The 27,523-nt window shown below is 31.7% G+C and overlaps 3 protein-coding genes across 11 annotated transcripts; 1 reads left to right on the top strand and 2 right to left on the bottom strand.

The window, feature by feature from the left end:
- Window positions 1-699: 699 nt before the first annotated feature.
- LOC137828550 (poly(ADP-ribose) glycohydrolase 1) lies at window positions 700-6,274 on the bottom strand. 6 transcript variants are annotated; one of them, XM_068635170.2, is made up of 12 exons: window positions 6,043-6,160; window positions 5,740-5,979; window positions 5,485-5,667; window positions 5,044-5,147; window positions 4,542-4,746; window positions 4,336-4,440; window positions 3,996-4,114; window positions 3,334-3,477; window positions 2,793-2,886; window positions 2,454-2,651; window positions 1,306-1,368; window positions 700-1,219 (listed from the first exon to the last, which is right to left on the bottom strand). In XM_068635170.2, the coding sequence occupies exons 2-12, from the start codon at window positions 5,974-5,976 to the stop codon at window positions 1,049-1,051; spliced, it is 1,623 nt and encodes a 540-aa protein (XP_068491271.1). In that variant the 5' UTR covers window positions 5,977-5,979; window positions 6,043-6,160; the 3' UTR covers window positions 700-1,048. The 6 variants fall into 6 exon arrangements, with proteins under 6 accessions (XP_068491271.1, XP_090160688.1, XP_090160690.1 ...); XM_090304562.1 differs by having other exon boundaries at window positions 6,073-6,154; XM_090304564.1 differs by lacking the exon at window positions 5,044-5,147 and having other exon boundaries at window positions 6,043-6,159.
- Window positions 6,275-9,905: 3,631 nt separating this feature from the next.
- On the bottom strand, window positions 9,906-13,865 carry LOC137827731 (putative receptor-like protein kinase At5g24010). 3 transcript variants are annotated; one of them, XM_090304560.1, is made up of 3 exons: window positions 13,363-13,862; window positions 13,145-13,234; window positions 9,906-13,026 (listed from the first exon to the last, which is right to left on the bottom strand). In XM_090304560.1, exon 3 carries the CDS (start codon window positions 12,971-12,973, stop codon window positions 10,439-10,441), a length of 2,535 nt encoding a protein of 844 aa, XP_090160686.1. In that variant the 5' UTR covers window positions 12,974-13,026; window positions 13,145-13,234; window positions 13,363-13,862; the 3' UTR covers window positions 9,906-10,438. The 3 variants fall into 3 exon arrangements, with proteins under 3 accessions (XP_090160686.1, XP_068490119.1, XP_090160685.1); XM_068634018.2 differs by lacking the exon at window positions 13,145-13,234 and having other exon boundaries at window positions 13,363-13,865; XM_090304559.1 differs by lacking the exon at window positions 13,363-13,862 and having other exon boundaries at window positions 13,145-13,263.
- A 7,212-nt stretch (window positions 13,866-21,077) lies between these two features.
- LOC137827733 (ferric reduction oxidase 4) lies at window positions 21,078-26,370 on the top strand. 2 transcript variants are annotated; one of them, XM_068634023.2, is made up of 8 exons: window positions 21,078-21,243; window positions 21,375-21,480; window positions 21,767-21,955; window positions 22,037-22,271; window positions 24,328-24,655; window positions 24,804-25,044; window positions 25,163-25,866; window positions 25,970-26,370. In XM_068634023.2, exons 1-8 carry the CDS (start codon window positions 21,093-21,095, stop codon window positions 26,107-26,109), a joined length of 2,094 nt encoding a protein of 697 aa, XP_068490124.1. In that variant the 5' UTR covers window positions 21,078-21,092; the 3' UTR covers window positions 26,110-26,370. The 2 variants fall into 2 exon arrangements, with proteins under 2 accessions (XP_068490124.1, XP_090160687.1); XM_090304561.1 differs by lacking the exon at window positions 21,078-21,243 and having other exon boundaries at window positions 21,374-21,480.
- Window positions 26,371-27,523: the final 1,153 nt, after the last annotated feature.

The following is a 27,523-nucleotide window of genomic DNA, read 5'->3' as shown; positions in this document are numbered from 1 at the left end:
GCCGAATGGAACGATTGGTCATGGAAGCTTCTACAAATTTTCTTGTAATTTTGATAAGCTTACGGCTTGGGGTAGCGAGATCGGTTGAAACGCCTGCACCTCTCTTCGAATTTTCGACTTAAGACCAGAAACAAAGCAACTGAGGAAGAAGGGATGAGGTTTGGCATAGTTTGAAGAGGGCTCCTTTTCGGTCTTCATAGTGTGATGGTACGAAACGAACCTCTAAGACATGTAGAAAATTTTGTCAAGTTGAGATTAGATTGTTGTCATACATCCACTAGAACCAAGCGAGAGCTACTCCTTCCATGGAAAAAGAAGCCAATTGAAGCCTTTGGTCTTCTAGAGTGCAGTGGTAGTCAAAGAATTGCTTGATTTTGAAAATCCATGCTAATGGTTCAAACCCATCAAAACAGGGCATATCCAGTTTCAAGTACGTTTTGAGTAAAAGACTGAAGGGTCGAATCGTTCGTCATGATTTCTCGAATTCCAATCTGAAGTGTCATCCGAGTTTCCAAATTAGTCATTCGAATATTCATTACTTCTTGGATGGTTTTGTGGCTCTCCAATAATTGCATAATATAATCTATTTTTTCACCACTCTTTGACACAAGCATGGCGTCTCTCAGTGTTTGTCTTTGTCTCTCAAAGAAAGCACCAAAATGCAATGCCTATTTTATAGGTTAGGATTCCTCCAAAAGATAATAAAAATACTAAATAATTCTCTATTGTAATTATTGTTAAAGTTCCCATACATATAGCTAAAAAACAGCCAAAACAGCAAAACAGAATCAGCAAAACAACACATATGGCTCAACAGAAAAACAAAACTATGAAATCCTAACAATTTGGGAGAATACCATTCTGCCCTCTATTCCTATTCACCGTTACTTTCCTTTGCATTTAACACTGCAGTCATTACCATCAAAATACTTAGCTTGGTGCTTTGTCTTTTGGGCCTGCTCCTTGCTATTGGGCTGCTCATTGGTGTTTCTATCATGATTTTCGGTTGCCTCCTCTCGGGTCGTGCCTCCTCTTGGGCCGTAACACACTACCATGGCCATATATTGATGGCATTACTACCATGGCCATATATTGATGGCAGGAGCCATTGGAAGAAGCTCACATTAGTTTCTCCTTTCGATCTACTTGTTGAGTACTCAACTAACATGTTCCATAGATCCCCAACTGTCCATCTCTCTGACAAAATACAGTTAGCAACCTGCCACAACATCAATCAAAGTACCTAGTAAGAAATTTTCAATGCATAGGATCGATAGTGTTACTACAAAAGGAAGATCAAATTACCTCATCTAGGCTCTGTAATGCTTTCAAGCCAAATGTGTAGTATGCTATGAAAGGTCTTCGAGCCTGTTAGGAAAGAACCAAGAAAAAATTGGTTTTCAAGCATGATAATTCAAAGGTAAACAGAATTACAGAATTACAGAGAATGATTAATCCACCACATGTTTGACCCAATTCCTCACCACCTCATCTTAACCATCACATTCCCACTACACAAAATCATCAATAGTTTGAGTAAACCACCAAACCATATCTATGCTGGTGAGCAAGCAAACCACAAAGACAAACCTCCTGCCCAACCACCCTATTGTCTGCCTGAATTTCATACTCCTTTTTCTTTTCTTTTGAGAAATAAGTTTAAAACTATTTATGAAATAGATAGAAAATATCTAGCCGTTAATATCTATATTATCCTCTCTTCTGTTATTATCTCTTAGGATTTGCTACTATATTTCCTTATGTTATATTTTAGCTTTAGTTTCCTCATTATATCTTATTAAGATTAGTTATCGCATTTCCTTATATCATGATCTGTTTCCCTAATTAGCTGGATTCTGATCAGTACATATAAGGGTTAGTATTCTAGGCTTTGTGAACATATCAAACAAAATGAAACATCGATACATCTCAATTAATATCAATACAGTTTTTCATTCTCTTCAATCTTTCTTCCCCCTCCCAAGCCTAAAGTCACATAATTTCATGTATCAACAAATGGTTAGCATAATTAATCACAACCTTATTTTGTTGAGTCAGTTTCCAATAATTCATTTACTTCAACCTTTTGTCAATATGGCGATTTTAGTGATCCTCCGGCGATCAAAATTTCAATAGTACAATCACGTTATTGATCATCCAAAAAAAAAAAATCAAATACGGAAACTATTTGAATCAAACATAAGCTGTATGGCCACAAAAAAGGGGCCCAAAACGGTGGTATATAATTGAGCATGGATAACTAAGGGTAGAGGGATTCCTAAATGTCAACTCTAGCCTAGCAAACATTTCAACTCTTACGGAAAAATAACATGGAAAATAAGTAGTTTTCCATAATGTAAGGGTAAACACACAAGAATTTATAATGCATTCAGAACACTCACAGTTATAACAGTCTCATTCTCATACAATGATGGCTAAAAATATAAAATTACCTGAGAAACTGCAAGCCACTGAATTATGGTCTTTACTTCAGGATCTCCTTTAAAGACACCACATCCCCAGTTTCCAGTTGCAACCCCAATATTATTACCCTGGTCCATCCTATGATAATCGTCTTGAGAATTTGTAGTTTCGTGATTAGAAAATTTTCCTTCACTTGTTTCCATAGATGTTGAGGTGGCAGCTTCAAACTGTGAATAAAAGAGTGTTCAAAGAATATAAATGAACAAAGACTAATGGATACCTGAATCCTAATAAATAAATAAAGTTGGTTCACCTAAATCCACTAATACAGTATCATTGTTTACAGAAAAACATTGGGAAAGACTAACCAGTGCAAATGAACATCCATTCTCTTGCAACTTTTTCTGATATAGTTGATATTTACATTGGTACAGAAAACCACAGAATGCCTTATTGATCTCACTGCAGAAATGAACAAGTTAAGTTTTAGATTTTATTTTATAAAATCACCATGAACAGTGTTAAATACTTAAAAGGGTAAATTATTACTAAATTAGGAATAATTTTCCCAGTCCTTTTTCAAAGTCTCTAAATTTTAGGGTATAAAACTGAACTAACATGAAAAACGAGCTTTGTTTCATGAATGAACAAATATTATGGATACTATAATAGCTACTCTGTGTAGTAAAACAGGCACATTATTCAAAAGGATCGAGAAAAGAAACTAAAGGCAATTCTCAAAAGTGTTTCCACCTTGCAGGGAATGCATGCGTGTAAAACACACCTTTTATAAACAATTGCAAATTTCAAAGTCTAAACATTAATTCAAGATTATATTCTCATAGTCCATAAATAACTGTGGTTTTGCATTCATAAAAGCAGTAGCCACATAAATCAATATTAACAGACCGGAGGAGAAAATTTGCCCTGTATTGTCTCATCCCGGGGCTACGTAATGCATCGATTGCAACAATCGTGGTTTTCCGTCTTCCAAGAGTGTCTACTTCCCTCTCATCCACATAATCACCAGAAAACCGAAATGATGATGCGTACCTAAAGAATTAGAAAATACTATCACCATTAGAATATGAAGAAAGCAACCAGCAATTAAAGCAACGAGTAAAGTAAGTAAACAGCTGAAAAACATTAAGTAACATCATATCAGAATAAGTATTCTTTTAAATTTCCCCATCATATGCATACTGTATAAACATCATTACAAATTCAAAGTAAAATGTCCAATATTTATATTCTTTGGGATGATATAAACTTAAGTATTAAAAATGTGTCATACACAAGTGTGCAGACAAACAAGGAGAAGAAAAATAAACGCAAAACTTGAATCTTTCAAGCTACAGCAAAATATTGGCCATCATAGACAGACAAAAACCGAGAAAATTCACTATGCAAAAGCATAACAATCAATAAACATGTTTTTCTTCCTCCGTATTCAAAGAGAAATTGAAAAAAATTATCCCATCACAATTTTTAAGTAAATAAATCTATTAGTATAGTAGGCATCAACAACTACAATTTCTTATACAAATTCATATCCATTAAGTATCACTAACCCTGTATAACTTGAGAACCTTTCCACCCCAACAACTTCTATAGCCTCGTTATCTGCCATGGCTGGCAAGAAAAGCATCCCAGCAATCAATTCTGGACAGACCATGAAGCGGATTTCCTCCTATACAGTACATTTACGACCAAATTTATCAAACATCAATAGAACAAATGTTCATGTGACAGAATAAATATCTCAACTTAAGAATCTAAAACATGAAGAAAGGTGATAAATACAACATGTACACAAAGACTACACGAATATGCTTATACAAGGAACTATGGTATAAAAGCTATTATAATCACCAAAAGTTTATAGAAGGTGGAAATAAAAGCATATTGTACCTGTACACACCCCCAACCAAGAGCACCTCCCCCAAGATATTTATCTGCAAAATCAACCTCAACAACTTCACTTGATTGATCTTCTATGAGCCCTGAACTGTGAACCTATTTAAAATGCCAAAGGGTTACCTATTACAAACCAAATGATAATTTTTTTAAAAAATACTAAAATATATTAAAGTTTAAAATAAATTTCCTTCAATTACCTCAAATCTGCACAGAGGTACAGAAGAAGTGCTCAAAAAGTTGGCATCTGGGCAAGAAATCGGAGTAGAATCATTTTTTAAGTGAAGTACTTTTCGCTCAAATGAGACAATTCCCTTGGGCATTTTAGCACTTATCCTTTGAAAATAGTGAATGATGCACCAAATCTTATTTTCCTGTTTTTGACTGTAATTTTCATACAGAGTCCTGAAAACATAAAAACTGATCTTTGTATTTCCAAAAATAATAATAACGACATATGAAACAATAAAATAACTCTTTCATACAGAATATGCCAATATCAATTCTAGCTCTCTCACTCTTTCTCACTCCCACAGGCACTCTCACACACAAGCATGCGTCTAAGATATATCAAGTGCCACAGCATCTTGACACCACTAGGATATCTAAATTACGACTAAAACAAGCAACCGAATAGGTGGATACGAATACTTGGAGGTAAAAAAAACATAAATATATATATATATAGCTAAAGTTTCTTACGAAAACAATTTATCGAAGTTGATCATCGGAAGATGCTTCACATGTCTGTCTTTGACTGGGAATACACAAAAGAATGAGCAGCAAAGAAGAGCAGCAATCAACTCCTAAAAAGCCAGAAATTGGTAATATTAACCATAACCATCCCCATCATGTATGAGTGCATGTTAAAATCATGCATCATACAATAAGATCGGATGGCAGTAGAAATTGACAGTGTTAACCATCTCCAGCATGCATGCACGCATGTGACAATCAAGTATCATACAATAAATTGGCATCCCAGTTAGTCATGCAAGCAACAGTTATGACAGCGGTGGCCGCCTCAAATCAATGGCAATAGCAATATCAGTATCAGAAAAGTTTTACTATTATGTGAGTGATTTGAGAACTGTTTCTTATTTGAAGTGAAAAATACAAAAGAGTAACATTTAAGAAAGTAACCTGGCTAAGGAAGATTATCCCCGGCTGCTGTGAATCCAATAAGCGAAGAGCAGTTGTTGTGAAGATAGCATTGTGAGGATTTTGATAATGTGTTTCCAACAAAGAGGGCAATCTCAAGAGCAAATTGGCCAATACAGGAACCACTTCCTGAAACCACTTCCTAGATTCCTCTCCAGACATAACCTGAAACAAAACCATGTAATGCAGGCAATTGAAATGGTGAAATTGAAAAGTGAGGGAGAAAAGTAGCGTTACCTCGTCGAAAAAGTGTGCGTAACCAAGCGAAGTGGAAGGGGATAAGGGTTTGGAAGAGAGAGAAAGAGCGTTTCTGAGGTGAGAAATTTCCTGGAACAAGAGGTGGCCGGAGTGAAGTCGGCCTCCGCCGAGTTCTCTGAGCGTTTCCACCGCTTGGGAGGGCCAAAACAGAGAAGAAGAACGCATGTGCAGTGGTAGGTATGGCAGAATCGATCGCAACTCTTCACTTTCTTCCATTTTCTGCACTCAAAACCAAACCAAACAATCAAAACAACACCGTCTTTCAAATCAAAACAAACTTACAAATTCTGAATGAACACTCTAGTCCCACACGTTTACAAAACAAACGTATAAATTCTGAATGAACACTCTACTCTGAATATTTTATATTTAGTTTTCTTTGGGGGGAAAGTAGTACCCAGATAGTAATAAGAACCCGTATATATATATATAAAAAAATTAAAAAGACTTAAGGAGATAAAGTTTTTGTTATTCTTTCTTCTTTCGAAAGTTTTAGTGTAGCAGGTGTTTATTTAGGCTTGGTAGTAAAGCCTAGTAAGGTAATAAATCCGTTGGTCAGAGGTGTGCCGTAACATGAAAATTAGAGAAAGAAGTAGAATACCAAATTTTCTTAGGTCCTGAGTGATTTAGGGTTAAAAAATAAAGATAAACCGATTGTAATAAGGACTCAACAACAAGAAGCCCCATCTTCTAATAAAAAAAAATAAAGAAAAAGAATTGTAAATAGTAGAAAATTCATTACATAACTAGTCAATACCGGTAGTTAAAAAGTGTCAAGTATATAAACAACATAAATTTTGATCCGCAAATCAAGATGAAATATATATAATAGAATATAGCTACCCGGAAAAAAAATAATAAAATTTTAAATGTATTAGAACAATCCTTTTAGATAACACATAAAGGACTAATATAATTTGGCAGTTTTTTCCTGCACTCCTACATTTTTCTTCCTGCACCCCCACAATTTCGGGATATGGGAGTGTGTTACGGATTCATCAATCCGGAAGTGAATCATGTTGCATTCCAGATGAGAGGGTGTTCCAGAAGCAAAGTTTGCATAAAATATTGATTTCCGGATTGCTGAATCTGGAAGCATAATTTCTATTATGGATTGGAGTATCCATAATGATTTTTTCAATTATGGATTTCTGAATCCGAAATGCATATTTTGAATTACGGATTGACAAATTCGGAATGGTTTTTTCAATTATGGATGTTTTGCATTTGTTTATTTTGGATTAACATTATCATTCATGTACTACTAGAAGCATCAATCCAGAAGATTACCGGATGCGCTAATGCAAAAATTTACCGGAAGCGCCAATCCGAAAATTTACTGAATTTCATAATCCAGAATACAAAAAAATAAATGTAAAATTTATACAGGGACACTTTTGTCTTTGCGCAACTTTGTGGGGCTGCAGGAAAAAAAATGTAGGGGTGCAGGAAAAAACTGCCATATAATTTTATTCACTTAGGACTTATTCAAGTTGCGGCAAAGCCCAACTATAGAATAGGAATAAACAGCCCAATACTAATAATGTTAAGAGATATCAAACTTAAAAAATTTAAGGTAATTGCTTCTTGCACCCAATCAATTTTGACTTGTACCCAACAAAAATTTTAAAATTCCATTCTGCCCTTTTCACATATTTGCTTACGGATTTCAATATTCGGAAGTCATTTTTATACATTTTGGATTTCGAAATCCAGAAGGACATTTTCATATTTCATTTAAGCTTCTGGATGGTCCCATCCGGAAGTGAATAATGAGTTCCGGATTTTCATATCCGGAATGGTGTGTTATAAATGGTGTTGAGGATTGAGATCCATAACTCATTTATGTTTGCTTATGGATCTTGATATCCAGAAGGTCATTTATGTTGTCCAAATAAGCTTCCAGGTGATGAAATTCGAAGTGACATATTAGTTCCGGATTTGTATATCTGGAACTTTGTAATTTGACTTACGGATATGAATATCCGAAAGACAAAAATTTAAAATCATTAAGGACAAAATGGACATTTTACGTGAGTGTGTTGGGTGCAAATAATAAATGATATGGTGCCGGGAGAATCAGCCAAAATTTAATGACTCAGTAATTGCGATATTGGAAAGTAATTTACATGATGGCCCGGCCTTCTTTAATTGCTACCCAAATTTTTCTATGAATATTAAAAATGAAAAAACCAGTAACGCAATAAAGTTATATGTTAAAACTCCAAATGAAATAGTAGATGAAACAGTTGGCCCATACAAATAATTTATAGAATTTATTATAAAGTTACAAAGATAGATAGATTATAACTACAAGGCTTTAAGATCCTCTCCAAGATATGAAACTATACTGGTTGAAGCAAACCTTAAAAAATTTCAATCCAAATTCCTAAAAGATTAACTCATGAAAAAGTTATTAGAAATATCTGAAGAATGGGTACTAATCTACCTTCATGGTTTCCCTTGCCTGATGGAAGAGAAGTCTTGTGTTTGTTTCCATGGGGGAGGAGGGAAGGGGGAGGATGGATGAAGTGTTTTTGGTATTTGTTTCAAGGGTTTTGAGGGTGAGGGAGTGGATGAGAGAGAGGGTGAGTGATTTATTTTTCATTTTTCACAAAATGAAGAGATTTGTGGGATTTATGTAGGATGGTTGTATTTTACCAAAATACTCTTGGACATGTATTTTATTACAATATCAAAATTAAATATTACATAATTTTTTTATAATTTCAAAAATATTTAATTATACTATTAATAACAACATACAATTATAAATAATAAAAAAATATATATAATATTAACAAAATATATATAGTTATATAAAATAATAAATGAATATAATAATAAATTTTATTTTCATAAATTTTATTATATTTAATAATTTTATTTCAATTTAACACAAAAAATATTTTCTATTATATTTTTTAATTTTTTATTATAAAATATAAGTAATTATGAATATTATATATTAAAAAATTTAATTAATTCAAACCTACATAAAAAAAAAGAATCATAATCCATTATTCAAATATTTTTTAATAACAATGACAAATTTGTAAACTTACAATTAATCATTCTTACAAATTCAGTCTACCATCTCTCAATCCAAACAACCTCACATATCCTCAGAGATCCTCTCTAATCCTCACAAATTCACTTCCTCCCCTCCTCACAAATCTTCTCCTCAATCCAAAGAGAGCTAATTGGAAGTGAAGTCTTAATGCATACTTTCAGTTTTTGATACTACAAATTTATATATGAATCCTATTCTTATTGTTCAAAATTTCTGAAACCTCACAGCAGAATTTAGCTAGTAGATTATTTAGTGGAGACTACACGCTTCCATAAAATTGAGAACACAGCTTATTGTTTGCTGTATCCAACGAAACTCATGCATAAAGGGAAATAACTCATTCACCTTTGGCAAGAGTGATGGCCAGCTTTGCCTGAGCTTTAGAATATATTCAGAAACAAATACCATCATAAACTTTTGAAAAAGATGAAAAGAGCATCGAATATTATCGTGTGAAATGGAACCGCACTTTCCATGTTTCAATTCTAAATTTTCTGGTTTGAAAAAACATGTACCTTTTTGAGAAAGTTCACCTTTTTTTAGTTAAATCTGCACCTTTAAAGAGCTGAATGGACTACCATCTTGATTTTGTTGGAAGAGTTAGTGATTAAGCTATCTGATGAATCGCTTTTGAAGGAATCAAGTAACAAGTTATGCATCTAGAATGGTATTATGCAGTGTCCTGCTGGTGTTTAGTACTTTCATGTATTTTTTTTTATCAGGGGATTGAGCTATCAGTGAAGCAAACTCCAGTTACTTTCTACTTGATTAAGTAAGCTGATTAGTAGAGTCCCATTTGAATATTTTTCTACACAATTTCATAAGCTTATCCCATTTGAATGTGAATGAGTAGAGTCCAATGCGAGAAAATAAAGAGGAAACAAGTTGATTAACTACTGCTAGGATCAAACCCAACTTCATTTCACAAAAATATGCACATACTCATCACACTCATTTGTGTTATTTTTGTAGTTGTTATTACTCGTGATTTATTTAGTAGGTAACGATTTGACACAAACTTGGTTTTATTGATAATCCTCCAGGGCATTGGCAAACACATTTTAACAGGGGCTTATCTAAAGTATCAAGTTCATAAACAACAAACACCTGTTAAGTAAGACCTGTGCGTTTAAAAATTATAAGGTAGAGATTTTGGTCATATAAATCCCACCTAGCTTCCACAATCCATTTTGTCTAGTTGAAGTTCTAAAAGGAAACTATTACATGTCTTTATTTCACGTTACAGTTTCTCTTCTAGACTGAGGATTGGAATTGAAATTACAACTTTGAAATGAAATTCCAAATATAGCTCATCACAAATTTGACTGCTTCAGCTCTACAACAAAGATAGAACTGCTGTATAAAATAAATGAAAAAATTATACTACAATTTTTGAGCAATCTCCAAATATCAGACAAAAAGATATTCCAACATTTGTAAGAAAATATCAATGAACTAGTGCTATATAAGGAGCCTTCCATGAGTAAATCTTTCTAATCATGGTTTTGGTGCCATATTTTTTTAAAGGAAAACTTGACAGAAAAAATAAGTATGAAGTCTTAGGGTACTGCTATAATACCTCTTGCTTATATTTGCACCATACACCTATCTACCTTCATTGTTCATTAGCTGGGAAAACACTTGGCTAGTACTAACATCTGAAGAAAAATTATCATAATCCCTCTCTGCTCTCGTGTTGGTAGAAGGATTTCCAGGAATAACTGTACTACTGGTCACACTCGCAGCTTCACTAGCACTGCTGTTGGCATGTGGTTCCCTTTGTTGTCCACTTTCTTGGAGCTGAAGTGCATACTCCAAATTCCATAAGACATCACCCATAGCTGGTCTGTCAACTCCATACTCAGACAAACATTTCTCTGCAGTTTCACAAAATTTGTTTAAGGAGTCTTGTTGGATCTGTCCAACAAGATGGGGGTCAACAATTTTGTCCAGCATGCCTTTCTTCAGCCATTCAAGTGCCCATTCTGCTAAATTCACCTGTTCTCTTGCTAATTGTGGATCAACAGCAGGTCTGCCACAAAGAACCTCAAAAAGCACGACACCAAATGAATAAACATCTGACTTATCCGTAAGCTGCTGTCTGCGGTAATACTCGGGATCAAGATAACCAAAACTACCTTTCACATTAGTACTCACATGTGTTTCATTGATGCATGGTCCTGACCTTGAAAGACCAAAGTCAGCAACTTTGGCCACATAGTCTTCATCAAGTAATATGTTGGTTGATTTAATGTCACGGTGGATGATTCCTTGAGCAAAGCCAGTGTGAAGATAGTGAAGACCTCTGGCCGCACCAATACATACTTCAAGACGCTGCTTCCAAGAGAGAGGTGGTTGTCGTGATGAGCCATACAAATGCTTCTTCAGCGGACCCTTTTCAACATACTCATAGACCAGTATCATTTCTGAATTTTCTTCACAGAAACCAACTAGTGAAACAAGGTGGCGATGACGAATTTTGGACAAAACTGTTATCTCAGTTTGGAACTCGGGAAGGCCTTGTCTGGACCCTGGCATGCCTCTCTTGACAGCAACCTTCATATTGTCTCTGAACACTCCTTTGTAGACCATACCAAACCCACCAGACCCTATAATCAAATTTCTATTAAAGTTGTTTGTTGCTGATTGTATTTCAGCAAAAGGGATCTTCAAGCCAAGAAGGCCATGAGAACCAGGCTCAGAGCTTCTACTAAGGGAACTCCCTCCAAACATGCTTAAAGGTGTCCATCCAACACTTTCCAATGTTCTTTGTTTTGGTTTTTTGTTCCTGCATTTGGTACCAAGCAGAAAAGCAGCTACAACTAAAAATAAGACGACAATTCCTCCAACAACTGAACCCACCAACACCCACAAATTCTTCCTCCTATGCACAACATTAGTACTGACATCATTGACCATCTCCATTATCTCTGCACCATTCAATATGGCATTCCTCCTTATGGAACTGCTTAGCTCAGAAGGACCAACACTCACTTGAACAAAACCAGAGACATCTGAATTTGTAACAAAATCCACATAGACAGGTGATGCAAGCCTGTTAATGGCAAGCGCTGACAAATCAAGATCCTTGTATGCAATGTACCCATTGATGTACACATCAAAGTAGAGCAAGTTGAGAGCAGGACTGACAATATCACAGAAATGCAACCGAACCAAGTGTGGAACACCACCAGAAGACACAGGGAAGTTCCAGGTTATGTTGAATCTAGATGCCAAACTTGAGTTTTCCCTATTCATCTGCTGAGCAGTCATGTAAACATTTTCAGGTGCAATCTCTCTAGTTGCACCTCCCTTCTGGTAATTCGGTATGTGGGTGCTCACTGCAGGCTTTGCTTCACCCTTAAACACCAAATAATCCTCATCAGGAATCCAAGTCCTCCAAAGGGTGTCATTGAAAGGAGTTATTTTCAAACCCCCAACATTGATCCTATGAACAGTTTCCAAAACCTGAGATGAAAGGTTTCTGTACTCTTCCAACCCAGAAGGACCAGCCAACCTGGCTCCAAAATCTATAACAAAATCCATAGGGGCAGTAAACACCTCCAAAGCATTGACAAAGGCAAAACCTGAGTCACCAACAGGCCTAAACAAAATCTCAAGAAAGTTTGACTCTATGTTTAGAATAAACTCTTTGAGAAGCATATCATTAGGTGGCTGGAAATTGCTCAGCACCGAAACCCCATTAACAAAGACACAAAATTTGGCTGATTTTAGATCAAAACTCTGAGCCTTGAAGGGGGAGAAATGAAAACGCACAAAGTGGGTGCCGTTTTTCTTCATGTTGAACCTGTAGCCCCCAGTGCTGCTGAAAACTCTTGCTGTGTGGTACAAAGTGGGCAAATTCGGAGGTGGCTTTTGATATGCGAGTGAAACAGAATCATCTGAAGAGAGAAAATTGGAACCTGGATTGGTGGAATCGCCCGTGAAGATTCTGCTGAAGAGGGAAGCATTGCTGTGTGATCCACAACTGAGAAGGAAGTTATCCGTGGGAGAGAATGAAACTGAGAAGGGTGTGAGAAGGAGAAGGATAAAGGGTATGAGGAATACGGTGTTCATTGAAGAGGGGTTTGATTTTGGCCTTTGGATTCCTTGAAGAGTGTCAGGGTGAGGAAAACTCATGCCATGAGTAGTTTCTAGTTGAAGGATGCAAAAGGGAAGTGTGATGAACAGAACTGCAACAAGAAGACAACAGAGACAGAGAGACAGTGACTTCAGTCCCAGCGAAGATTTGAGAAGGAATATATATATAGTACATGAATTTGGTAATACAAGTCAAAGGATTACACCTACTCCTGCATTAGCTTTTTATGGTTTGTTGTCTCGAAACTCAAAATTTTTGGACGTTTCTCACAAATCTGCATTAGTTATTTGAGCGCTCCACTTCATATAACGGTAGATTTTAACGAATTACAATGTTAGTCGCATGCACATCTACACTAACACTCATACAGATTTTCCATCTAAACTTCTGGGCACAAATTTGAATCTTGATATGGGAACAGAATTACCTGTAGTGGAACATAGCTGTGACCTCGTACCGCAAAACAAAAATCTTACATATCATGAGTGGAAAACGTTTACAGGGGAGATAAACAAGTAACTATTAACGAGTATTTTTAGTAACTTATGAGAGATATTTTAAAAAGGTTACATCTCCCTAAGTTACACGGCAAAAAAAATCTATAAAAACGACAAAAATAAGTGTAGCATTGTCTTTCATCGTTTATATAGCATGCATGTAATCTAAGATTTGTACAGGGCTAACTTTCTGAAAGGAAAAATAAAACATACTTACAATAATCATATATGTTCAATAAATAATGTTTTAATTGTTTAAAGTTGTGATATTATAAAGTATTTTTACTATACATAGAGTGTAGTGAAAGAAATTTTTGATAACAGATCACGCAAATGCTTCTGTTTGGATCAAAGAAAGACACAAGGGTCTGAGACAGGATTTGGATTTCCTTTTCTCAAATAGCTTTTGCGCGTATCCACCTATTTGGTTAACAGATTTTTTGCCATAAAAACCTGCATAAATTATTGTATATCCTTTATTTTTTCAAACATCTTGGGTTGAAAAGATAGGTCACAGTTACATGTTGACAAATTTGTATAGGTTTCAGATTCAAATCTCCAATTGGCAACCACATATGTTTGCAGGACCTTATCTTATAATGTAGTAGAATGCAAATTAAATTCTTAATGTCTTCCAGTGCAAAAAGGCATATGCATAGTGCATGCCAGCTTTACAACACAGTACCCTATTAATGTATTCTTTGCACCTCTCAAATTAGTGGAATTTATAGATCTTCTTTCTCACACATCCCATGCCATTGGTCAACATACTAGATTTTTTTTTCCTCCTATTTTGACAATTGGATAAGCAACACATCATTTTATAACCTTTCACAATCTCTCCACTTTTTAAATTCACGCATATTTTTAATATTGGAAATAAATATTTATTAAAATAGAATAATTTTTAAATTGTATAGTTGTAAATTTGTTTCTTTTAATATGTAGTTGTTAAAATAATATTGTTTAAAGATTACGATTAAATTAGAAATCATTTTATAAATTAAAAAAATTATTAGTATCTAAAATAATTTTTATTATTAATAAAATTTATAAATAATTTTTAAATTGGTATCTAACAGTTACCAAGGTTTTAATTACTTACTAGGGTTACTCATATTTTTTTGAAGGGAATGTGTCTACTGATAAGTCAACTAATTTAGGATTTATTAACAGAGAATCATTTCATTGGTATTATAGGTTTCTATCTAGTTTGTTCTTAAAATTCTTTATGAATAGGTATAGTCTACTTTGTATTGTTTTTGTTAACATATGAGTTTTGGCCTGATCCTCCATATTTTTGTATTTTTTTTTAATAATATTTTTTTCATGTGATGACAGGATGATTGTTGTTACTTGAGGTGTCAAAATTAGTCTGTAGTAGTTCGAGATTAATTTATAATCTAAATTAGTAGCTAAAATCTTGGTAGCTAATTTAGATACCAATCTTAAAAGTTTTTAATTTTTTTTATTAATAATAGAAATTACTTCAAATATAAATACATTTTAATATATAAAATAGTATCTAATTTAGTTAATACATTGATTATTTTATTTTATTTTTCTAAATTTAGTTGTTATTTAATTATTATTATTTTTTAGTAGTTGTAATAGGAAACAAATTTGGTGTTAGATATTATAGATAATATATTTAAGAATTTTATAAGAATTAAGGTTGTTGTGTGATTTGCCAAGGTATTTTTTACATGTCGGCACAAAGAGAAATATGGTTGCTTGAAGCCATGGCTCACCATTACACAAAATGACATCATTATTAGTACAATTATTTGAGAAAGCATTTGCAAATTGCATACAGTGAAAGAGTTAGAAGTTGACAAGTATTAATTAATGAACCCTTTTGGCTTTTAATACTGGGTGTATGCATGCATGTATGGACCATTGTTTTTTTTGTATGGTTCACATTAATGAGTGCAGTGGTTTATGTTGTCGTTTCTTCCAAAAATACCGTTGCGCATATTCTGCCACTACTTTTGCTTTGAGGCACCTCCTTACTATTAAAAAGGTCACATGCCCACTACTCGAATATTATTTTTAAATGACACATCTACACTCGTATGATATATGTAGGACATGTATCTGTAAAATGTTCAATTCAAAAAATATTGGTTAGATTTCTGACAATTTTAGTACGGTTCTAACATAATTTTAAAAAGGAAAAATATATTAATTTTTTCAAAAATTCAAATTTTATTGTATAAATTGTTATTATGATTATAAAAATAAAAAACAAATCCTTGTGAACAAGTCATGAAAAACATTTTTCTGCTCCAAAAAAATAATCTAGAACATACTTGTTACATAAATCTTTATTGTCAATTTATATAATTTATAATTATATAATATATAGATTTGTGTTCCCGTATCCTACATTTTAGATATTTTATGTATCTTTGTATCCGTGTCAATGTCGTATTAGTGTCAGTATCACTGTTTGTACTACATAGAAGTAATTTTTAAAACAAAATCCTTGTTTTTTTAAAAAAGATTTTGTTTTTTAAAAAAACATTTTCAGACGTTTATATATACTTATTCAACAATAATTTTAAATTCTTTGTGTGCTCTTTGACTACATCCATGTGATTAGCTTATCTATACTTGTTTTTTAAGGCAGCCTTTAAGTTTAAGATTACGAAAAGCTTGATATACACTTTATTAAGTTTAACGTGCTTGAAGTTTACTTAAACATTACGAACTCCAAGAAGAAGCAAAAAATAATTTATCCAAGTCCATAATAAGCACCACAAGCATATCATCTACCAAATTATCACCTTCATCTTTATGCACATATATAATTAAATCAATTTTCTAGACTAGTTGTTAAGTAAATTAAATTGACGCTAATATTTGAAATAAAAATAATAATAATAAAAAATTAAATTGAATTGAATGTCCAATATGTGATAATAACATCTAAAAACTCTCTTTCAAAAGGAAGATTCATATTTACAGTACCAGAGATAAAATTTAAGTGATAAATAAAGAAACGGTTTCTCTGAAAGTTTTACGTTTAGCTTTTATAAATTACCTAATTAAAGAGTAGGATGTCAATGTGTGATAATGGATTGAAGAACACTTCAAAAGAAAAAAAAAAAGAGTTTAATTGTTAATGGAAGGGTTATGATAATCAAGATAACGATAAAATAATGTATATGTGGGTTTTTGCCACTAGTGGGTGCAGGGAGCGTATTCAAAAATGTATTAATACATTTGCATATTCAAAAATACATTTTTAAATTGAAAATGCATTCTACAATATATTGCACTCTAACTTGTATTAATATATTTTATAATATTTTTAAATATAAAAATATATTTTAAAATATACAATCAAAAATATATTAATACATTAAAATGTATTTTTAAATTTAGAATTACATTAAAAAAAATATGTATTCTTAAATGTACATTTCAAAATATATTTCCATTTAGAAATAATTTTGAGATACACAATTTAAAATACACATTTTTTAAGGGTAAAGTTGAAAATTCAATTTCTAAGGCCTTGCATGAGACTGTTTCTTCCTGGACCTTCATATGTTATTCTGCTGTCCTCATACAAAATGTGAAAATATTTTTTTTATTCTTTTTGTGTCATCTTCATAGCGTAGCTTCTGGATTATGTAATCCAAAATTTAATCATGTATCTGAAAAAAAGCTTTTGGATTATGTAATCTATAATTTAATTATGAAATTGAAAAAAATATTTTCGGATTATGTAATCAGGAATATTACAAATGGATATTTTTTAAAATACAAAATTTATGAAGGTGAGAGAAGAATATATAGAGATAGAGGAAGAAAAAGTCCTTGCATGATATGCCAATATTGAAGGTCGGGCCCAAAAATGGGATCTCTAATTCGTGCCATGCTAGCATTGCTTCCTGCACCCGATCAGTTGTGACTGGCACCCGACACACTTTTAAAAATCCTAAAATGCCCTTGTCTTCTTCATTTACGGATAAAAATATCCGGAACTGCTTGTTGCTTACGGATAAAAATATCTGGAACTGATCGTTGCTTACGGGTAAAAATATCCGGAAGCCACAGTTGTGCCTACGGATAAAAATATCCGGAAGCCAGCCACAGTTTTGCCTACGGATAAAAATATCCGGACCTAACTATATTCCGGATAAAAATATCTGTAAGTCAAAACAAACTTACGGATAAAAATATCCGGACCCCAAACTCCCTTACGGATAAAAATATCTGCACCTCTCAAAAGTCACTTGCGGATAAAAATATCCGCAACTCTCACTCACTTATGGAAAAAAATATCCGGAAGCATGACGTACCTTCGAATCTGGTGCTCTGCCTACGATAATGGAGGTCACGGTGGGTGCAGAAGAATGGAGAAGAACGTCGCTCACGGTGGTTGGACAACAAGCTTGCTCACGGTGGCTGCACAACACGGTGGCTTACGGTGGCTCGGTGGCTGCGGCAGGCACAATGGAATGGAAGAACAGAAGAATAGGGTTGGTGCAGGTGATTGGATGCATATCACAATTATAGTTTTCAGAATTTCATTAAGGGTATATTCGTCTTTTACTATTAAGTGATTGGGTGCCAATTAGAATGTGTTGGGTGCATGGAGAATGTGCCTGGATTTGGTTTCATACTCTTTAAACGGGCCTTATTATTTCCACATTCCCCTTTTTGCTAAGTTTACGCCGAAGTTTTTCTTAAAAATATTTTAAACGTAAACATATTTTAATCATATATGATAATTAGTATTAATGTCAACTTACAATGCATAACAATGACATATCTTTTACGAATACTTGTGTGCAATAAAAAACGATCGTAATAGATAGATAAATACTTATAGTTCTGAATATAGATAATGTTTTTAAGATATAGTCTTTCACTTATGATATAAGAGAATGATACAAGAAGCTAAGAAAAATATTGAAAAAATATTACGTAAGATCACAAAAAAAAAAGATGTTTAGGGTTGACATTGTAATAATATCATGTATTCTGACTTTTGAATTGAATGAAGTAATTTGTGGATTCTCATGTCATAGCCTTCATGCTTCATGTTACATATCCTTAATCCATCAAGGCAAGCAATAATAATAGTATATAAGATCGAGTTGTGCACATTTTTTTAAAAGAATAAGCTATAAATAATTTAATTCATTAAAATTGTTTACTTCGCAATTATAAATATATTTAAACGAATCTTAATAGTTAATGAAAAGTATTAAGTATGCTAAACTCACCAATTTCCACCATATATTTATGAGTACTGCATGTAGTACATGATTACTACCCAATCTCAAGTCAACTGTACTATCATTATCATCTATTTATCTACCTATTATATATATTACACAGAAGAAGTTTAAAACTGCAATTGTACATTTACAATGCCTTTTTCCCTAATGCAATTTGTTACATGGCTTGTAGAAGGATAGTACTTATTTTCATAATATTTTTTTATATAAATACGCAATTAAATAAATTGATATTCATAGGAAATTTATTTTAAGAACAGTGTTGGTTAAATTAATTTTTATTTAATATTTTGAATTTTAACCATGAATACATATTTGATATTCTTTCAGTAATAAACCAAATTTTGGAAAAATCAAACATTTATGGTTATATATATATATATATATTATGCAATTACTTATATTATACGTTAATTTGGAATTGGTTAATGAAATATTATATGTACAATGAAAGAGAAAAAAAAAACAGTTACTAGTAGGAAATATTTAGTTGTTATGAATCGAGATAACTCTCGATATAGATTACTAGTAGGATAAAAAGGGGACATTTAAAAAAAAATGAAGTATGCTACCACCATTTCTGATTTATAATCTTATTCATTCATATTCATATTTATATATGCCACATAACTCAGAGTTCTCTTTTATAAACATTAACTATAAATTTAGGTTATACGATTGTTAATTGATAGCTACATTACTCTTTCATATTTCAAATATGATCTAATTGGTTATATTTATAAACTTAATATGTTTTAGTTTTTATAAATAACAGGTTTTGATTTAGGGTTCTAGTTTTTTCATTTATCTAAAATTTTAAATAATTTTTTTAGTCCATATAAAATAACTGAATATTGATTTTAATAATTACAATACATATTTCTTTTTTTTTTATCTTTTAATATCTACTTTAAAATAAATAAATAATTTTTATTTTAAAAATCGGAAATTTTCTTTGGCAGTATATGACATTAATGTGATATCCACAAGCGCAATAACCCGTTAATATATAATTACTTAGATAGAAAAAATAATAATTTTAGTGTTTTAGGGATAAAAACTTTTAAAACCTAGTATGAAAATGTTATATATTTAAATCATAAAATTCAGTTTAATAACATCATTCCAAATGTCCATTAATTTCAATTATTTTTTACATATTTGGATTTTATCTCCTTGAAGGGACAGTTTGACATTTATCAATGCACAAGACAAAATTTCTTATTCAAAATGAGTCACGTCCATCTTAGTAAACATGTAAAATGATTAAATTTACTGTAACTTCATCCATGCAACTGTTTCAAAAGGGTGAATTGTGTTGTAAGTTCTTAATCTTCTCTTATTAATAGATAAATTCCTCTCTATATTATTGCGACTTGGGCAACTATTTGGAAAGAGAAAAAGAAATTACGTGAAGTGTGTAAAAAAAGAAGAGGTAAAAGGAGAACCACACCAAATTTAGACTTTATCTAATAAAAATATATAACATTTTTGTACTGTGTAATTGAGACATGCTGGTTCTGTTTGTTTGAATGTACATGCAAAATGTGAACTTATGATAGAAGTAGATAAGTTAAACACATCTAAATAGAAAAGAAATTCATAAACTTAACGTTTGGAGTTAGTGTGATCATTTATTCTCATCGATTCACAATTTATTGGTGTTAAAAAGTGTATATATTATGAGTGATAGAAAAAAAATTAAAGAATAAAATGATAAGTGTTATGTCTGGATATTTAGAAAGAAGGGTGTCCAAAGTATCATTTTTCATGTCTCTTTGTATCAAAGTTATTACCATTAATTAGATTATACAGAATAAATGGTTATTTTTGTAAGGCATAAGTAATAATATACACTGCTAAACAACTGTTACTTACATTCAATGAGAGTAGTACAGAATATTTTGAGCACCACTTCATCATATTTTAATATAAAATCTGGAGAACCAAATCCACTCTATAAATAATTGTCTGAAATTGATGGACACACATGATTCCTGGATATACACAGAAAGGCAAATAAAAACAAATGTAAACTAATTTAAGGCAAAGATTGAATATTTTTCAAAACTTAATAAATATGCCTTTTAATAATAAAAAATCGGATAATACTCATAATTATATATACTTCCAGAAAAACTTAAATCAATCTCTATTTAATTTTTAATGTTAACACTTCACATTACTAAAAATTGAGATATGAAGTGGTTTATAAATATATAGTTTCTTTAACTCACATTTTAATAAATGAGTAGAGTTTTTAACACATAGGAAGTTAAAGTGACAGAGTTATTTATATATAATTGTAAGTTGTAACTAGAATCCATAAGGTGTCTGAGTTTCTATATATAGCCCTTGCAAATGAAGAACAAAAGGTCATAATATACAACTCAGTATTAAGGATGAAGAACCTCACATTCCTTAAGATAATTTTTGTTTTGGTGTTTGTTGGGTGGATCATGGTTTGGATCTTGTTGCCCACAAAGGTTTACAAGAACACCTGGAACCCCAAACTCGAAAACAAATTAAACTCTACTTACTTTAGAGAACAAGGTGCTTCTCATTTCATTTTAGTTTAATCTCATGCATCTATCTGCATTACAACACTATTTACCACAACTTCTCTCTCTCTCTATGCTCTTCTTTTCCTTTTTTTCTTCTGATTACACCGTTCACTGTTTTAGGGACAAATCTCTTGCTTTTCACATTCCCCGTCGTCTTCATGGGGGCTCTGGGTTGTGTCTATCTCCATCTTCGCCTGCAAAAACCTGAAAATCTATCTTCCAAAAGGTACAACAAAGTAGTCCACGTGGATCTTATATCCTATACAGCATTATATGCTTCTGTATATATTGTAGAGAACAAGAAACAAAAGGGTCACCACAATTGGTTATAGATCTCAGAAACTATATATGTTTCTTCTTTCATGTCTTTTATATTTCTCTAACAAGATTATATAATATTATTCAAGAGCAAAACAAGATCCAAATCCTTTTATATTATAGCTAGCTAGCTAGCTCACTCAGATCTTTGTAAATGTTTGTGAGATTTGTGTGTGTTGTTTGGTTTTTTTCAGCGGAGGAACTGCAAACAGAAGGTTAAGTTTCTTGAGACGGCCATTTGTTGTGATGTCTCCAATAGGAATTCTGACATCTATGGAGCTTGTTTTTGCACTCATGTTTGCTGCACTCTTGATATGGTCCCTTTCCAATTACTTACACATTAGTTTTGGCCACCTTCATATGCACATGGAGGGTGAAAAAGTGTGAGTATAGTTTCACTTTTATGGTTGAAATCTTAAGAAAAAAAGCTTGAATAATGGAAATCTATTATTGGTTTGTGGCAGGTGGCAAGCAAAGTTGAGGAGTGTGTCTCTGAGAGCTGGGTACATAGGAAACATATGTTGGGCATTTCTATTCTTTCCGGTGACAAGAGCATCTTCTATTCTTCCTCTATTTGGACTCACATCAGAGTCAAGCATCAAGTACCATATTTGGCTAGGACATGTATCCATGGTGCTTTTTGCTGTGCACACTATAGGTTTCTTCATGTACTGGGGCATCACAGATCAAATGAAAGAGGTCATATTTTTCACTTCCCAACCCTAGTTGATCTTATCATAAAATCATATGCATTTCAATAATATGTTAATTACCTCTGTCATTGATTTCATGTTGTTGGATTGGAAGTATCAAAATTGATTTGCCTTGGATCAAACCTAATTTTAATAAAATTAATATAAATTTTTCTTTATTTTGTGGTACTAATTAAGTTTCATAACAAATTTATTTCCACTCAAAATTAATTTTATAATTAATATTTACAGACTTAGTATATTTGCTTGAGATAGATCTTACCACAAACTTACTTACATTTACATGTACTTTTACACTAAAGAAAAATGTTTCTCTTTTATTAGACAGAATAACCTAGCTATATCTGTGGATGAGCGTTTTTAAAATTGATTTTAGAATAAAATGATTTTTACTTTAATATATAAATATTATTAGTCTAATTTTTCTGCAAACTATCAAAAATTGATTAACCTAAAATCATATTTTGGAACAGTTTCTCGACCCAAGAAAAACATGTAAATATTTTCTAAACAGTGAATCACATTTAATTACAGAAAAAGTTGTTTTAACACTACTCTTCATAAACTTTTACCTTACAACTGTCTTTTTTAATAAAATATTATAACAAAATAAATATTTTTGTTATACAATTAGATAAGCACAACACAGGTACATAAAGAGGGGCTTTAATATACTATAAAACAAAAGAAAGATCACACAATAATTAGTATTTGCTAGACTTGTCAAGGATGAAAACAAATATTCACTACTACAAGAAAAAATAAAAATCAATTTTTAGAGGCAAAAAAATAACTAGTTATTATAGAGACTAAATTAAAGACCATTTTAGAAACTAAAAAAAATTTGGTTTCTAAATTAGTTTCTATTATTGTTAAATGGTTTTTAAATTGGTGTCTAATTAGCAACCAAGATTTTTTGCTACTTAAATTCTAAATTTGATAGCAAAAACCATGGTTGCTAATTATATATCAATTTAGAAACCATTTAAAAAAATAGAAACTAATTTAGAAACCAAAATGTTTTTAGTCTCTAATTTAGTCACTATAACAACTAATTATTTTTTATCTCTAAAAATTGGTTTCTATTTCATGATTTTCTTATAGTGGGTGTATTAGTAGGTTTGATGTAAGTAAATGAGAATAAAAAGACATAGAACAAATTCTAACTTTTTTAAATTATACTTAAAATTCAAAATTCTATGTAATTCCTCTTCTCTTTTTCTATTACCTTTACTTATCTACTTTCTTAAGCTTTAAAAAGCATTACTTTATCTTCTTTTTATTTTACATTATATCTGTACTCTTAAATTTAAAAAAATATTACATGCACTCTTGTCAGTTTTAAACAGATGTACCATTTCATTGAAGATATACCTTTAAGAAAGGTCAATATAATGATAAGAAAAAATAGAATTATAAGCAAAATTTAAAAAAACTTCAGTGCACCTTACTCCAAAAGTTAACATGATCATTTGTGTCCCTTAACATTAGCATATAATGATAAAGTTGTATGTACTCTATCAAGTATTAAACCCATATTGTCATACCCTTACTCAATTATTAATTATTGTTGTAATATATATATATATATATATATATATATATATATATATAAGTAATTATCTTAAAAGTTAATAAATGTATTATATAAGTTGAGATGAAATTGTATATATTTTTAACAATTCATGAACTTAAAGCTTGTATAAATGAAGACATTTATTTTTAAAAATAACAAATGTAAATAATTTTAAGTATTTTAGATTCATTTTTCAATAAAAAATTCGTGTATATATATAACACTATATTTTATCTAAATATTTCAAGACATGATTTTTTTAGAGATACTACTATAACACCATATTTTATCTAAATCTTTCAAGAAATGAATTTTTGAGAGATACTACTATAACACCATATCTGATCATAATCTTTCAAGACATAAAATTTGTGAGTATTTTTTTTATGTATTATTGAATGTTGTATTTTTGAATAAATGCAAAACTGAAAATAATAATAAAACTTGCAAAATGATGTTGTCCCAGGCACTGGAGTGGAGCAAGACATATGTATCAAATGTAGCTGGGATTATTGCAAGTGTAATTGCATTAGCGATGTGGGTGCCAAGCTTTCCTAAGTTCAGACGTAAAATGTTTGAGGTTTTCTTCTACAGTCACCATCTCTACACTCTCTACATCTTATTTTATGGCATCCACGTCGGAGTTGAATACATGTGCATGATCGCTCCGGGGATTTTCCTCTTCCTCGTTGACAGACACCTCAGATTCTTGCAATCTCGCCAAAATGCACCATTGCTATCAGCTCGCATTTTACCCTGTGCTGCACTTGAACTCAACTTCGCCAAGACTCCAAGTAAGCCTATCAAAATTATTATGATAAAAATCACAAGCAAACTTAAATAATATGTTATCTTTTTATGATCTTTCATTTGATTCTATGTATGTGAATAAGTTTATTACCTAAACCAAGTTTTGGTAACCAAATTATGCTTTGATGATAGGTTTATACTATAACCCCACAAGCATCGTCTACATAAATGTACCCAAAATTTCCAAGCTGCAGTGGCACCCTTTCACGGTGATCTCTAGTTGTAATATGGAGAAAGATATTCTAAGTGTTGCAATTAAAACTGAGGGTAGCTGGACAAACAAACTCTATCAGCAACTTTCTTCATCTGCTTTGGATCATCTCAACGTTTCTGTTGAAGGACCCTATGGACCAAGTACTTCACATTTTTTAAGGTATAGTGCCCTTAATAACTAGAGAAAGGAAAATGATTCTTTTGCTGAGAATGATTTTGGTTGTGTGTATTTTATATACTGTGCTTTTTTCTAATCAAATAATTTTCAATTGTAACAGGCACGACGAGCTTGTCTTGGTGAGTGGTGGAAGTGGCATCACTCCCTTCATATCCATAATCCGCGAGCTCATATTTCAAAACCAACAAGAATCTCATGTTCCAAGAGTCCTACTTGTTTGTTCTTTCAAAAACTCTGTTGATCTAACTATGTTAGATCTTATGCTTTCTGTTTCTGGCTCAAAAACCCAAATCTCAAACCTTCAATTGCAAATCGAGGCCTACGTTACCAGAGAAAAAGAAGAACCTCAAGATTCAGAAAAGCTGATCCAAACCAAATGGTTTAAGCCTGCCCTCTCAGACACTCCTATCTCAGTCGTATTAGGCCCAAACAACTGGCTATGTCTTGCTTCTATAATCTCATCATCCTTTCTCATGTTTCTCCTTCTTTTGGGGATTATCACTCGTTTCTACATATACCCTATTGAAAATAACTCAGGCGAAGTTTATCATTGGACCTTTAAGGTTTTGTGGTTTTTGTTTCTACTTTTTGCAGTCGTATGCATATGTTCTAGTGCAGTTTTTCTCTGGTGGAAGAAACAAAACACCTTCGAAAGCAAGCAAGTCATGAATGTGGAAGTTCCAACACCGACAAGATCACCAGGGTCATGGATATATGGCTCAGAGAGAGAGCTGGAAAGCCTTCCCCATCAGTCTCTAGTGCAAGCAACCAATGTTCATTTTGGTGTAAGGCCTGATCTCAAGAGTAAGTTCTCAGAGTCCTTAACATTGTTTGGTGTGACCATTTTTTGGTTTACTATATCATGGAGGTGAAGATATAAACACAATACAATGTGTTAATGTTGCAGAAATTCTGTTTGATTGCAAAGGCAAAGATATTGGAGTCTTGGTCTGTGGCCCAAGGAACATGAGACATGAAGTTGCCAGAATTTGTTCTTCTGGTTTGGCTGATAATCTTCACTTTGAATCCATCAGCTTTGCATGGTGATGTGTATATTATCATGTATGACTATGTATATGTTCTAGGTACATTTGTCAATAACTGTTGTAAGTTCAGATTGTAAAATTATTATGAATGTTTAAGTAGATCGATACACTTTTCTACTAGTAAATAATGGAGTATCGATTGGAGTATCCATTAGCTATGGAATCCTTTTTTTGTGTGTTTTATGTGTAATGTATTGAGTGGAAGTCAGCAACAAATAAACTAGCAAAAATTATATATTAATAGTATATTTTTCAGTTTTACCATTTACATAAAAAATTTTTTGTCAATAAAGATGCAAAGTTATTGTTTTATTGGAGAGAAAATTTGCTAATTCTCACTATTGATGGATTCATATATTACTATGAATATATTATTATTATAAGGGTTGTTGGTGAAAAACATTGTAAAAATAGAAATTATATATATATACACTTAAAAATAGATAAAAATAAAGAGAAAGATAGAAGAATAAAAGAAAAAGTCACGTGTATAATAATGACATGATTAGAACATATAATATTCTTTAATTTATAAAAAAATAGTTTTTTTTTATACTTTTTCCCTTCTATAATCTAAGGTTGCCTTTGTTTCTTCGTAAAGAAAGATGAAGAATTTCGATTACCAACGAGAAGTGAAGAAAGTCACATAATAAAAATAAAATTGTACGCCAATCAAAAAAGAATTTCCCGCAAAACTTTCTTCGCAACGGTGTGAAGAAAGTTATATATATATATATATATATATATATATATATATATATATATATTATTTATACTTAAATTATTATTATTTTTATTTAAAATATAATTATCATTTAAATATAAAAAATATAAATATTATAAAAAAATAATTATTATAAAAAACATAATTAATCAAATAATTATAATTTATAAATAAATATATCAAATTAACTTTTAATCATTTTTAAATATAAGGATAAATTTGCAAACTTACATTTTTATCAATTAAAAAATATATAATTTCAATCACACTCATCACATCATTGACAAACTTTTCCCACATTTTCCACTCTATTTACCTTAATCCAAACACAGTAACTTTCTTTACACTTTTCCTTCAAATCATCACAAATCCACTCCCTCATTTCTACTCTTAATCTAAACAAAATCTAAATAATTTCACACAAAAAAGAAAAAAAGAAAGATGTATATTTATATTTATTCCTGATTCATTATTACAAGTCTAGATACTTAAGTGTGAAGTGTAAATAAACATTAATATAGTTATTTCACATAGAAATTGATTTGGAAGGGATGGTCTTCCAAGTATTTTTTTAATGAATAGTTCTATTTTTTTTTTATAATCAATAACTTTCTACAAACTCATCTTAAATATTCTCATCTTATTTATTACAAAACTAAAAAATCATTAAATAAAAATTAATTTTAAAAAA

Source organism: Phaseolus vulgaris, chromosome 7, assembly GCF_051622355.1.
Source record: "Phaseolus vulgaris cultivar YP4 chromosome 7, ASM5162235v1, whole genome shotgun sequence".
Taxonomy (NCBI): Eukaryota; Viridiplantae; Streptophyta; class Magnoliopsida; order Fabales; family Fabaceae; genus Phaseolus; species Phaseolus vulgaris.
Note: the sequence above shows the minus strand (reverse complement) of the source record. Positions and strands in the feature narration are given on the sequence as shown.